The sequence below is a fragment of the Syngnathus leptorhynchus genome, chromosome 21, assembly GCF_054491065.1.
Source record: "Syngnathus leptorhynchus isolate UIUO chromosome 21, UIUO_Slep, whole genome shotgun sequence".
Classification (NCBI taxonomy): Eukaryota; Metazoa; Chordata; class Actinopteri; order Syngnathiformes; family Syngnathidae; genus Syngnathus; species Syngnathus leptorhynchus.
Window position 1 is genome coordinate 3,868,183 of NC_141215.1, and position 13,202 is coordinate 3,881,384.

At 45.9% G+C, this 13,202-nt stretch overlaps 1 protein-coding gene across 3 annotated transcripts in view; it reads left to right on the top strand.

The window, feature by feature from the left end:
- chst11 (carbohydrate (chondroitin 4) sulfotransferase 11) overlaps nt 1–12,204 on the top strand; it is a 28,851-nt gene extending 16,647 nt beyond the window's left edge. For 2 of the 3 annotated variants that reach the window (XM_085902757.1, XM_085902755.1), the window contains 3 exons: nt 4,138–4,223; nt 9,820–10,049; nt 10,120–12,204. In XM_085902757.1, coding sequence (XP_085758883.1) covers nt 4,140–4,223; nt 9,820–10,049; nt 10,120–10,744 — 939 coding nt within the window. In that variant the 5' untranslated portion in view covers nt 4,138–4,139 and the 3' untranslated portion in view covers nt 10,745–12,204. Of the gene's footprint in view, nt 1–4,137; nt 4,224–6,539; nt 6,723–9,819; nt 10,050–10,119 lie in introns of those variants that run through there. The other variant, XM_085902758.1, reaches the window with a different exon arrangement.
- Nucleotides 12,205–13,202: the final 998 nt, after the last annotated feature.

Consider the following 13,202-nt stretch of genomic DNA (forward strand, 5'->3'; position numbering starts at 1 on the left):
CCCAGCAAAGAGTCCTTTTAGCACAGCCAGCCCCCACATGTCCTCATCCCCGGCTCAATATCGCAAGCTCTTCCTTAAAAGAATCTCTGAGCTTAGAACTCATGAATTACTCACAATCTCTCTTCTTTTTTTTTTTTTTTTTATATATCCCGCTTTAGATGTTTTATGCATAAGGACCCCCGAGTGTCGACTCAGAGGACCAGGGAGAACTCAAATGATTTTTCTTTGAGTTGAATTAAGTGCTAGTGCACTTCCCTCCACACAATCCCGCGACTACTTGACTCGTCAAGCCACGGGGATCAGATAGCGCTTCTTAATTCTTCACTCGCTCCTTTCGAGACGTGGAATGTGTATTTATGACTGAAAATGCTTGAGTGGGTTCATTGGGGGCGACTGCCATCCTTGCCTCCCATGACCCCCCTGCAGCGCTTGTATCACGCCATCTCTTTTTTTTTTTTTTTTTTTGCACCGTCTGCTCCACTTCCCAGCAGCCAGCCGTCTCATGTGACCGTGACTCTTCCACGCTTAAGCACCCTCTGACTGATTCGACTCACGCTTGACCGCCTTCCGACCCCTCCTCTATTTTGCCACAAAGATATTTTTATGCCAGTAGAAGTAACAACACACTTCCTGTAATTCATCAAAATCGCCGTTGCTTCTATTATAGCAGCCGGCTGACGTCATTGTGATGTTTCTAAATCCGCACTTCTCTAAAAAAAAGTGTGAAAAGACAGTAATTGTACGCTCGTCAATGCGTCTAGCATGTGTCCAAACATCTGCGGTTCCGTAGTGCTGACGATTGGCAGTGAGTCAGGCAGTGGAGTGAGTGGGCAGCTACGATCTTTGGAGTCCTGGGAAAAATGAGGCGCTGATGTCATTTTCGAGACTAGACAGAGGTTTTTTCAAAAGCGGCGAAAATGAAAAGAACAGATGTCGGAGGTGCTTACTCATTTCAAGTCGTCGCGATGGTTTTGGCCCAGTTTCTACTCACCGGTCGTGGTGCAGGTGCGCCTCATTTAAATGAGTGAAATCATACCAAATAGTCCCTCGTATAATATAATAATAAAAAAGTCTAACGCGAGTGAGCGACTCACTGAACTCCACGCAACCGAATAATTAGACACAAGCTATTGAAAATCGGCAAGCATCATTTGTCGCTTTTAAATAAACGATCCTTTAGGATCCAGCCCAGTTTTTATCACTGCGTAGCGAGTAGCAAGTGGCGTTCAGGAGCGGCGCGTCAATAATGAAGGCCCTCTCATGTTAAATGAATGAAAGCCCGTGGCTGTGCTCGCCAGAGGCTTTTTGGATCGACTGAAACTTGCCTCGCCGCTCTTTAAAGCTCGGCTGGCACGTCTCGTGTGTTTAACTGGCCTGAACCATCCACTTAAATCCAGTCGTGCACTTGTATCGGCAATTGTTTGTCTGAAAATTGATTATGTTGGCAACATGGAATATAGACGATGTGCCTCGGTCGTCACGGCAACAAAAAAGATGCATTCGCATCGGCCACCTTTTGTCACGACTGGCAACTGACTGACACTTTCCTCCGACTCTAATCCTCAACGTTTTGTCAGATTTGATCTTAAGGTGCGTGTAAAAGCAGCCCGGCATTATCTGATCACGCCGCCGGCTGCGTGCGAGCGCCAACTTCAGGTGAGGCAGCGCACAAAACAAAATTAGTCATCTTATTATCACCGCGGTCGTAATCATCATTAAGTGGGATTAGACTCATCCTAAGAACACACTCATGCTGCCAATCTTTGCTGGAGTCTTGATTGCTTTTACACACACACACACACGCACACACGGTTCCACGCAAGCGTTAAATGAAGTCGTGCCAACAACCCCCAATCACCTGTCTGGCAACACACACACACACATGCGTCAAGTGGTAGCTGCTGCCAGTGTTTAGTCCTAATCATCACTTTTATGTGCATGTGGCGCCTCGCGAAGTGGCTCTCCGCCTCGTCTCACTGTGTAGGTAAGATTAGTCACAAATGAATCTCCCTCCAGAGGCCCATAATGCTCCGCTGATAAATGGCAGTAGATGTTGACTACCGAGCCCTGACTGAGCATGTTTTTTTTTTATTTTTTATTAATATTTCCCTTTTCCGCAACGCTCCAAAAACTAAAAGTTTGACAACAAAAATGAAAAAACATTTAAAAATCTGACAACAAAAGACATTGAAACTATTTTTAACCATCCAAAAACTGTGATTGGAGAGTTCTTCCTTGGCCCATTCCAAGATGAACGTCGCAGCATAGCCTTTTTGATTTACGGCGTCGAGGACACTTATTGTCAGATGGCACTTATGAGGGGGCGGCGCCGCTTTGTCCTTTCGCCTTAAAGGCAAGACACACGCGCAGTTAAGGTTTTATTGTGACGTGGTCTGCCCATCGCTGACCTTGGAAGGCCACGTGCCCCCTTCAGCGGCGCTGTGGGATGCAACATTAAGTTTTACTAGGGCACCGAGGTCGCCATCGAATGACGAAGCCGAGTTGGAATGCGCCCAGCTTTTTTTTAAAACGCTAATAAATTGTAAAGGGGAAATGTCGTAGAGAAACTTCAGCGGTGTGATAACAGCAAAAGGCAGGAGATGGAGAGTCTTTTTTTTTTTTGATGTCCATGCAGGTCCCAGTCTATTAGTTTCATGGTGTAGCAGTGCGCTGCCAAATTCACCATCAAGCATCATGCCAGACGGGCAGGAGGGGGGAGGGGCTTGTTGAAGAGTGCCGCAGTGTGGCATATCTTTCAAATTAGTGCAAGGCTGAAGGCAACCACAGTGGATTCCTTCTCTCATCTGGTGTCAGGTCCCTGACAGAAATGAAGGTGGAGGTTAAATCATGGCGAGGCAACTGATCCGGTTTCCATGGTTACCTTCATTTTTTTCATATGATTGTTTTTATAAAATAGATGCCAAATCAGTTGTAATGCCAAAAAAGGCACATTAGGCAGCGGCACTCTTTTCTTCTTCTGCGCGTGTGCAAAAAATCGGGCACCATAAAAGCCATGTGCTAAGCCAAATTGTTTGTTTGTGATGCTTGATGGCCAGCCAGCATAGGAAAAATCAAAAAATATTAATAAAATACTGTACAGTGCTTTTAAAAAAAAAAAAAAAACTGACTTCGGACTGAGTGGGTTCAGCCAAACAAGTGTTATCTTGATTTCTTTTGACATCCGTCATCATTAACCGCCAGCTTGCTGTTACTCATTATACAGCATTCCACCTCTTCACTGGTAATTTAGCATGCTAGTGCGGACACGTGCGCATGTGTTATGTATGTGCCAAAGCCCCTCCCGTGGCGTTCCGAGGTTATTCTTTCAAGCAATTCAGTCCCCTCCTGGGGTTTGGACCAATGGAGTAACAGTTTCATGCAGAGTCACAATCATCTATTCTTCCACGTTTGGCTGGAATCACTGCAGCAGGAAAAAAAAAAAAAAAAAGAATAGCAGGCCGTCAAAGCAAAATGTAGACCTTCACTGCAGACGACGTGTGCCAATAGCGAGTGGGCGCTGGCAGATTTGCATGTTTGCAGTCAACAGATTTGTAAATTGACAGCAGAGCGCACCAGCGGGTGCGCCGAGTGAGCAAATATAGATTCCGAGAGAGCGCAGAATGCGGCAGACGCCCCCTTTGAATGGAAATCAGGTCCCGCTTCTTTTAATTGCTTTTTAGCGCAAGCCGGCGCATTCCAATCGGTTACAGTTCAGAGCACGACGTCGTTTTGTTCACATGATTTATGACAAGGGTGAACTTGGAGTAACATTGAAACAGTGGGATGGCTTTTGATGACGTTAGTTGGATGAGTGGACAGCACCATCGGCAGAAAAATTGAGCCGGATAACGTTGACTTGAAAGCCTATAATCAAGTTTGGCTCTTTTCCGTGCGCAAAGGAAAAAAGTTTCAAGTTTAAAGCCTCCAAACGCAAATCCATCCAGCAGTCATTTTTTATGCAGGTGTCTCGATGGGAGCGACATATTCTCATCCATGAACATGAGCCCTGCAAAAAAATAATAATAATCTGATTCTCATTAGTGGATTATTTTTGTCAGCGTTTTTCCCACCCAAACTAATCCGAGAGGTTTGTTTGAGTCCAATGAACTTATTTGGTGTCTCGCTTGTGTTTTGCAGTCATGCGCAGGAATCCTTTTGTGGCGGAAGGCTGCTGCGGGAAAGGCTCCCGCAACGCCCTTCAGGAGCTCTACAACCCCTCCCAGGTAAGGAAGGAAGGCATCAGCTCTCGCCTCATGTTTCCACCGTTTGTTTCGTGCCGTCTAGCGTGACCTTCGCCGGCCCTCGTTTGTTCTCGACCATCTGGCGGAGAGCAGGTGGAGGCTTCCAGTTGAGCGTTTTGAAAAATCATCGATATAGTTTGTACTTTTTTCAAATAGATTTGCTGTGTATTTTTAAAATGATTTAAAAGGAAAAAAAAATCCTGAATGGAAGTCATCGATGAACATGCCATTTGGAAGCGTGGAGTTCGATAAGTGCTTTATTATTTCCTGTGGCTAATTTTTGCCAGGGACCTGATTATGTTCGACTTTGGAGCCTCCGCCATCTCGCTGCCGGTTGTTTGGTGTCGTGTCTGATGGGCAAACAGCCCAAGGTGATGCTATCACAGTGATGGATTGCATCCTTTTTTTCTTGGCGCGCCGCCGTCTGCTTCATTATCACGTGACGCCGCGCCTTTGCCTCCAAGGCTCTCTTCATAATACCCGTCTTCACTCCTTCCCATTTTCCCATTGTCTTCTTGTGACTGTGTGGAGAATAAACAAGGCGTGAGCGCACCTCGGTTTGAATTTTCGTTTTTTTCCACGCGTCTTCGCTCATGTAAAGTCCCATTGATACGGTCGTGTGTGTACGCACGCCGACCGCGGCCAGAGTAAACTTGAGCCGGCCACTCGAGGTCAGGAGAGAGGTAGGTCTGTCTGCGCGCGTACGTCTTTGCGAGAATCACTTTGACTCGGAGGATGCCAGAGGGAGAGCGTTTCACCTCGAGTGGTCAGGGTTGAGGGAAAGATAAAGATTTGATGTTGAGGCCCATTTTAGGAAGGGGATAAAGTTGTACAATTAGGATAGTATACAACCGTTTCCACTTGTATCATGTTTTAGCACAGGGCTGGGCGAACGTTGGTGCGCCGAGACTTTTTTGGGGTATTTTTAAATGTGGACAGATGGGCCCGGGTCATTCAGAGGCGAGGGGAAGGATGTGCTTAGTTATTGACAGTCAAGTTGAATATTAGAAAGCTCATTAACCTTCTTATAAGCCCAATGAAAATTTGATCTCGGAATGTAAACTTATTTCATGATGATTAGGTTTTACACATTGCACTCAAGCTAAACGGCCCCTCAGGCCAACCCATTTCATTGATCGTAATTAAAATCAGAATTCGTTTGGATGCTTAGAAGCGAGCGGGCCAAAAAGGTTATCGGATATTATGCTAAGCGTCATATTATGTCTCCCCGGTGAGCCCGCAACGGAAAGAAAAAGTCATCAGCGGTCAGCCCGCCGAGGCACGCGGCAGACGCTGTTATTACCGAGCCGGCCGGGCGCAATTAAATGTTGATTCAGAGCTGACGGCGTGAGTCGGAGAAAATCACGTGCAAATGTATGCGGGGTCCCGCCACCCGTCAGTGTTTCGGAGAATTTAAAATAAAACAACAACGTCCAAGTATGAGAACCGAGTCAACTTTCCATGAGCTTGGACGGCCTACAAATGTTCCCTTTAATTTGACATCGGTGATCCAAATTTGCCACATTCTGGCATCAGTTTCTGCATCCTGGTCGGAATTAGTAGCCTGCTTCGGTTTTATTTTACACCAAAAAATAAAAAATAAAAAAAAGACTAATCCATGTTGGAACATCGGATCCTCTCATTACTCACAGGTTGGAGTAGAAATGGGGAAATTTCCAATTTGGGGACTACAATAAGGATTACAATATGACTTTCAACGCCTTCTTTTCATTGATGTGACGCTCATGAATAGCAGCAAATTAAAAGGTCATCCTCAAGCTACAATGTGAATGCCAAGGAAGTCTTTAATTCCTCCCGTCGGCTTCCCGAGAGGTAACCCAGCGAGCCTCGCTCTTTGATACTCCTGCTGTAATTACATCCTCCATTTTCTCTCGCGCGTACAAACGGCGCCGGTCCCCACGCCCACGTCCGCAACTGCGCCGTGGTCCATAGATGTTCACACGCAACTTTCATCTTTTTTTTTTTTTTTCCTCATAAGTCCGTGTGGTAACATCAGCGAGTGAGACGTATGAGCTCAATTGTCAAGACATGAGCCCTCTGCAGCTGTACATCTAAATTGCTTCTTCCATTTTGCTTAGAAGTATTGAAATCTCAATGCACAAGTGGCAAACTTTGGAACATCGAGGAAAAGAAAAAGCCAAAATGTCCACGTTGTCCGTCCTTAATGATGTGTCTGCATTTCTGTTGTCAACTCTGCTGATTAAACGCATTGTTGTTTGTGTAAGCCAGTCAGCAAGTTGTCACTGGGAGAAAGACGTCCGTGTTGAATTTGAAGCGAGTCCATTTCGAGTCTTGACAGTGACAGAGCGCGCGTTTGACAATTCGGAACGACGCTCATTAACCGAAACTTCATTCCCGGCCCGGCGCCACTCAAAGCCGAGTGTTTGTGTTGAGCCGCATGAATATGAAACAGGACATCAGCAAGGGAAGAGAACAAGTCACTCCTCTGCTGAAATGAAGGTAAATAAAAAGCATTCTTAGGGGGGTTGAATGTCACGGCCAGTCCAGATGGAAATGTGCCACTGAGCGCAGTTTGTTTCCATGTTAGTGAATTTAATAGACATCGCCAGTTGCAGATGGTTGGTCAAAGATGGACAGCTGCTCGTCTGCTTTGAATCGCTTTATTGAGCAAACAATACTGAAACAAACTAAAAAAAGATAAAATAATAATAAGCCAAATGACCATATTTATTTTCCGTCACTTACCAGGCCAGGCTCTGCCTTTTAAAGCCATACACACTCAAAGTCACAGATGCTACACTAGAATGTGAACAGTCTGTGAGTGAGGAAAATATAAATGTGGTCCTGACTTGGTGCTAGCTACGACTTACACTTACTTACATGGCACTATTGAAGTATGGATGCATATATGAATTGCTTTCTCCTTTTGCCTGCTCGAAGCAGAACCGACCACTATGAAGAACTTTATCGTAAAATCCTCCCTGCACAAAATGTGATAAGCACATTGCACAGCTGCACACATTTCACCATAGATTAATGTGGCACGTCTATTTTAGGCTCATTTAAATTTCAACGTGCTTTATAGAAACTTGACATAAGAGAGAAAACTCTGGGGAAAACAATTTTGAAAAAAAAAAAGTCTCCTGAATCCGTCAGCGGTGCGCCAGGTTGCGAGCGCAAATGAGATTGGAGACACTCCAAAGTAAAGATGCACTCGGTTAATTGAGAGACACAGTTTAGTGAGGGGGAAAATGGGAATAAATGCCCGGCCTTACATTCCTCCACTGCCGCCCAATCGCAAAAGAATTAAAAAAATAAAAATAAAAAATGAACGTTTTAATCGGCAAGAAAGGAAAATGGTCTTAAAACAAGCCACACATTCTGAAGCATCTTTTCATTCACTGAAAATAAAATATTCTCATTGTTAGTCCAGGTAAAGCCTTTATTTCCTTCCCTTCATCTTCCTCATAATCTTGAGGGCGTAGCATCTTTTTCAAGTTATCTCGATGCATCCGCTCCATGCTTATTTGACATTCATAACATGGCTCAGGGGCAATAAATGTGCTGGAGCAAGGAAATTAAAAAATGAGACATGTGGAGCAGCAGTCTCTTCAGTCACTTATCGTGGAATCAACAGTCAGCCACCTGTTTATTGTTGGCTAGCCGCATTTTACAGACCCACCCATAATCCACAATATAAAACATTTACTTTCCTTAAACACAGTCAAGTTACGAAAACGGACTTTTTCAAAGTACTCCTTTGTCAAATCAAGTCAATTGTTGAAGTGAATGCAAATAAAATTACAAATTTAATAAAAATTTACATTTTAAATCCAGAAAATAGCCCTGTAAAAACAATCCAAAACTATTTGTTTTCAAATAAGCCAAAAACAAAGAAACAAATGCCACGTGAGAGAGAGAAAGAAAGGAAGGAAGCAAAATGCATAAACCCAAGCAATATTTGTCAAAGAAAAAAAAAATGTAAACTGAGGTTCCGCAAGGTTCCACCTTAAGTGACCTGCTTTTTTTTTTTTAATTACATTTCCTATTCATGTGAGTGGCACTATTGATAAACCGCAATATTGTGGAGGAAAACCTTTAATGATTTTTCCTCGCCACACATTAGAAGCTCCGTTTAATTTATTCCAGAGAGAACAAACGTTCTCACGGTAACTAAATCAATAGTCGACGAGAGTTCGATCACATCAAGTCGCAACGGGGGAAAAAAAAACACGGCAGGTTATAGGCTCCTCTGAGAGCAATAGGAGATGAAATGGCAAAATGGGATGCCGCTACCAGCCTCCATCGTGGCATTGTTTGATGACATTTTGCCAGTTGTTGCTGAATTACTCAAGTGGCGTGCAAGCAAATTGCTTCCTAATTGTTTTCCGCTCCCTCGTGGGAACAACTTGACGCGGTCGAAGGTCAGCGGTCTCCATCAAGGCTTTCGCAGCTGCTGTATCGACCCGTCGCGCTCTCGCCGATCCTGCACTAGCGAAGATAATACAATACGTGCACTATTCTGCCGACGGGGAGATCCCCCCCCCTCCACCCCCACCTTATTAATTACACCGTCTGCCCTTCTTCCGAGACCGAGGGTCTTGCGCTCGCTGCTCCTTTTGTGTGAATTATAGCTTCATGTGTCTGCGAGAAGAGAGAGGAGAGAAAAAAAAAGGGAGATTTCCATTTCCACACTTTGATACACGGGCAATGGCGTACATTTGGAGAAAAACGACATGTTCGGAATCCATCAGCCCGCACGCCCCGGCTGAAAGCTTTTAACGGGTTCGTTTGATGTGATATGACAGGAAAAAGCCAGAAAAATGTAACCGTTTAAATCAGGTTTAGTGGGACTTAGACAAGACGCCGGGGCCCAAGAAACATGCAGCTGAGCTTCTGAAGCGTTTTTTTTTTTTTTTTTAAACAAAGCAAACAAGGATCCATGTCGTGTGCATACAATCTGTGCTTTGCATCTGACTAATTAATTAGCAAGCATGTTAGCAAGCGCTTTATGGCATCGCTAATAAATACATCAACACAGCTTGCTAATTGAATTAACATAGGGCTTAGCTTTAATGAATGTAAAAATATTGGGGTTAGCTTTTTAACTATCCATTTTCCGAGTTTGTCAGGTTGCGGCACTGACCACAGAGAAGCTCACTCACGCTGTCATCGGAATTTAAGAGGAGCCGGGCGGAGGTGGAAAACGTCTGTTTGCGCTTGGGCTTACAATGAATGGCTCGCTCACAGGCACGTCATACAAGCGAGCTGTTCATGCGGCGTCGGGCGGACGGACGGACGGAGGTCCGGGCCCGGCCTGCAGATATTTCGGGTCTGTGGGCCGCGGTCGGCACACTCAAAGGCCACGATTGTTGGCAGTGGGGAAATATGCAGGCGGCTTGACAATCCTTTTAAATTCCTCCTGGAGGCAGGGGGCACTGCCCCGCGGGGGAATTTCAACCCCGGGGGGAGGAAAATTCTTATCCGCCTCCGGAGCAGTGAGAAAGCCTCGAATAATTGCTGCAAATTTAACGCTCGATATTTCCTCCTGTTTGTATTTTGAACCATTTCCCTCTCATCCTCTCTCACTGACCAGCCCGAGCTGTCGGGGGCGGCCATCCTCCACCAGACCCGACGGGACCAGGTAGCGGACGCGTGTCGGATCTACAGCGCGTCCAGCCGCAAGCGACGGGTCCTCACGCCCGGAGACCTCAAGCACCTGGTGGTGGACGAGGACCACGAGCTTATCTACTGCTACGTCCCCAAGGTGGCCTGCACCAACTGGAAACGCGTCATGATGGTGCTGACGGGCCGGGGCAAATACAGGTGGGACCGGAAAGGCCGCTGAGGAATACCGGATGGGCTCTTACCCGTTCTTCATTCTTGTGTTCCGCAGCGACCCGATGGAAATCCCATCCAATGAGGCCCACATCCCGTCCAACCTGAAGACCTTGAACCAGTACAGTATCGCCGAGATCAACCACCGGCTGAAGAACTATCTGAAGTTCCTGTTTGTCCGCGAGCCGTTCGAGAGGCTGGTGTCGGCCTACCGCAACAAGTTCACCCTCAAGTACAACTCGTCCTTTCACAAGCGCTTCGGCACGCGCATCGTGCGGCGCTACCGCAAGAACGCCACGCAGGACGCCCTGACCAACGGCGCCGACGTCAAGTTCAAGGAGTTCGCCGAGTACCTGGTGGACCCGGCCACCCGGCGCGACGGCCCGCTCAACGAGCACTGGCAGACCGTCTCCCAGCTGTGCCACCCTTGTCACATCCACTACGACCTGGTGGGCAAGTACGAGACCCTGGAGGAGGACGCCAACTATGTCCTGCGGCTGGCCGGCGTGGCCGACTTCCTGCGCTTCCCCAGCTACGCCAAGTCCACCCGCACTACCGACGCCATGACGGCCCAGTTCTTCAGCAACATCAGCACGCCGCAGCAGCTCCAGCTCTATCAGCTTTACAAGCTGGACTTCCTCATGTTCAACTACTCCACGCCCACCTACCTCCGGCTGGACTAGGAGGGAGCTCGTCTTTTTGGAGTCGTCTGTGTTTTTGTTTCTGGCGAGCTCCAATGCTTATTTGCACGTGAGAATGTCAAATCAGCTCTTTTTTTTTTTTTTTTTTTGGATAGAATGTGCGTGAAGCAGGTCTTCCAGGCGGACGGAACGAGACTTGATGAGTCTTAGTGATGCTCCTGGCAGGTTTCAAACAAACCTTCTGCTTGCACCCTGAACCCATTGGCATCAAGTGCACGTCACCACTGGCGCCCGCTTTGTTCCACTCCCGGTCGGCAGTCGGACGCCAAAGTCGACCAAATATTTTCAAAAAGATGTTCTATCAGTGGCCTGCTCGCACGGCACATCCGAGAGCGTCGTACCGAGTGGCACCCGACACCCTTAAGAGCAGGCGGCGCGGCGCGGCAGACACTGGAGCTCGTAAACCCGCCCGCGGACGCACAGTAACTTTCTTCGTGCTTATTTGCTATTTTATTGTCTTCGGGAGCGTTGCTGCGAGACGGCAAGGATTATTTAAACTGCTTTGTCGATTGACATCATAGAGTATTTAATTTTTTTTTTCTTCTATCGCAAAGCATTTGGTTTGTACGATTTTTGTGGCCCCGTCGACATCCACACACAGCTTAAGGATAGTTCTCTCTGAGAATCTCCCGCTTGTAAATGTGATTAGAGCTGCCGAGCGACGTCAAGGTTCGTAACCATCACACTGTAAAGTGCATTACGTACGAAATACAGAAGGGAGTCTTTGTAAATCCCAAACCACTCCAGCTCCCAAGTCAAAAAGATATTTTGGGGGGATAGCTCTTTTTTTTAGCACTTGACTTTACAGCAGACATAATTCTTTTCAACACGCAATTATGTCCACAGCGAGCGCTCTTGAATTTTAATGAATGTTATTCTAATTGACTTATCGGACCACCGCAGCAACAGGACATGCAAAGAATTTTCAAGTAGGTTTTTTTTTTTTTCTCTTCCACCACCACCGCGCGGCCCTCAAGCAGTACTTAGTTCCTCGCACTCTTCTCTGCAAAAAAAGAAATGCGATGCCGGAACAACGATATGCGCATAAATAAAGTGCAGGGGATGCAAAGTGCTTCTTCCACTCAGTAGCTTCAAAATTGTGTGTTGAAGAAAATGCTTTTGTGAATGTTTTGGATGGGGTCATGTTATGAATGAGTGGATCTGTATCTGCACACGGATGCTCACAGGAACATTGGTGATCAAGCCTTGACTACACACACACACACACACACAAATTGTAAATAGAACAGCAACTAGCATACAAGTCCAACTGTATAGAACCCATTGACAGTATTGTTTCAGTTCATATTTGTTTTGTACAGATGTGGTCTTCACGCAGGGTTAGTGCATCCCCTTGTGGTCGTTCAGTCTCGGTGCCCCCGCAGCAACAACAGCAGGTTGCTCCCCCCTTCCCTCCTCGCCTGTTTTTTTTTTTTTTTTTTTACTGCGCTCCCGCTAATGTGCTGATACCGACTTACTCAGCTCTCGTAAAGCTGAGGCGCGACCTCGCCACTTTTATTTTTGACCTTCCTGACTATGCCGTTCATTTGGCCTCCAGAGACGGAGCCACAAAGGGCCCTTCTTTGCTCCATTTCAGGAACCTCCAGTCTGCATGCTGCCGTCTTCCGCCTTGTGCTGAAAAAGGACATGCGGTTCGGAAAACATCCCAAATCCTCAAGTAGAAATGATTAACTTTGTTTTGACTGCTTTTGTCCCTATTCTCAACTCTGCCGTCTGTATCAAAACCCAGCCAACTGCGCCCCCATCCCCAAACGATGTCTATTATTAGACTGAATGATATACATACAGCATTTACTGTTTTGTTGAAATCTCCAAAACACACGGGAGGATGTTTTTCTTTCAAGAAAGCAGTTGACGATGGGGTTTTATACAGTTATTTATGCCTTTATTTTGCTATTTATGCACAGATGAACACATTTTGTACAGTAGTGATGAAACGATCCCCTGATTCCAACAAATGTTTGCGGTCACAAATGAACAACAATGAAAATACTCCAAAGTGGACAGTTTATTGGGAGTCTCTTCTTAGGCGTCGTCAATTCTGAGAGCCTGCTTGCGCATGAACAAGATTGATCGGAATCACTGAAGGAGTCAGCAGGGGTGGGGAGGGACAAAAGATGACCAACAGACAGATTGTGGTTGGAATGTTGTGAAACATATTGTTTCGATATTGTGGTTTGTTAGTGCTGTTTTGAATAAAATAAGGACAATTTGAGTAGGATTTTACTTTTTTTTGCATTTGTTTATTGCTTAATATATGCTGTGTCAAATTCGTGACTGTACAGTGACGATGTGAAATTTTATGACGTCACCTACGGACATTTAAAGAAGTGCACTGCACGAGGTATAAAAAAAATAAAGATTTGACCCTGATTTTTCCCTAATGAAATGGCCTGTTATTAGGTACATTTGAAAGTGG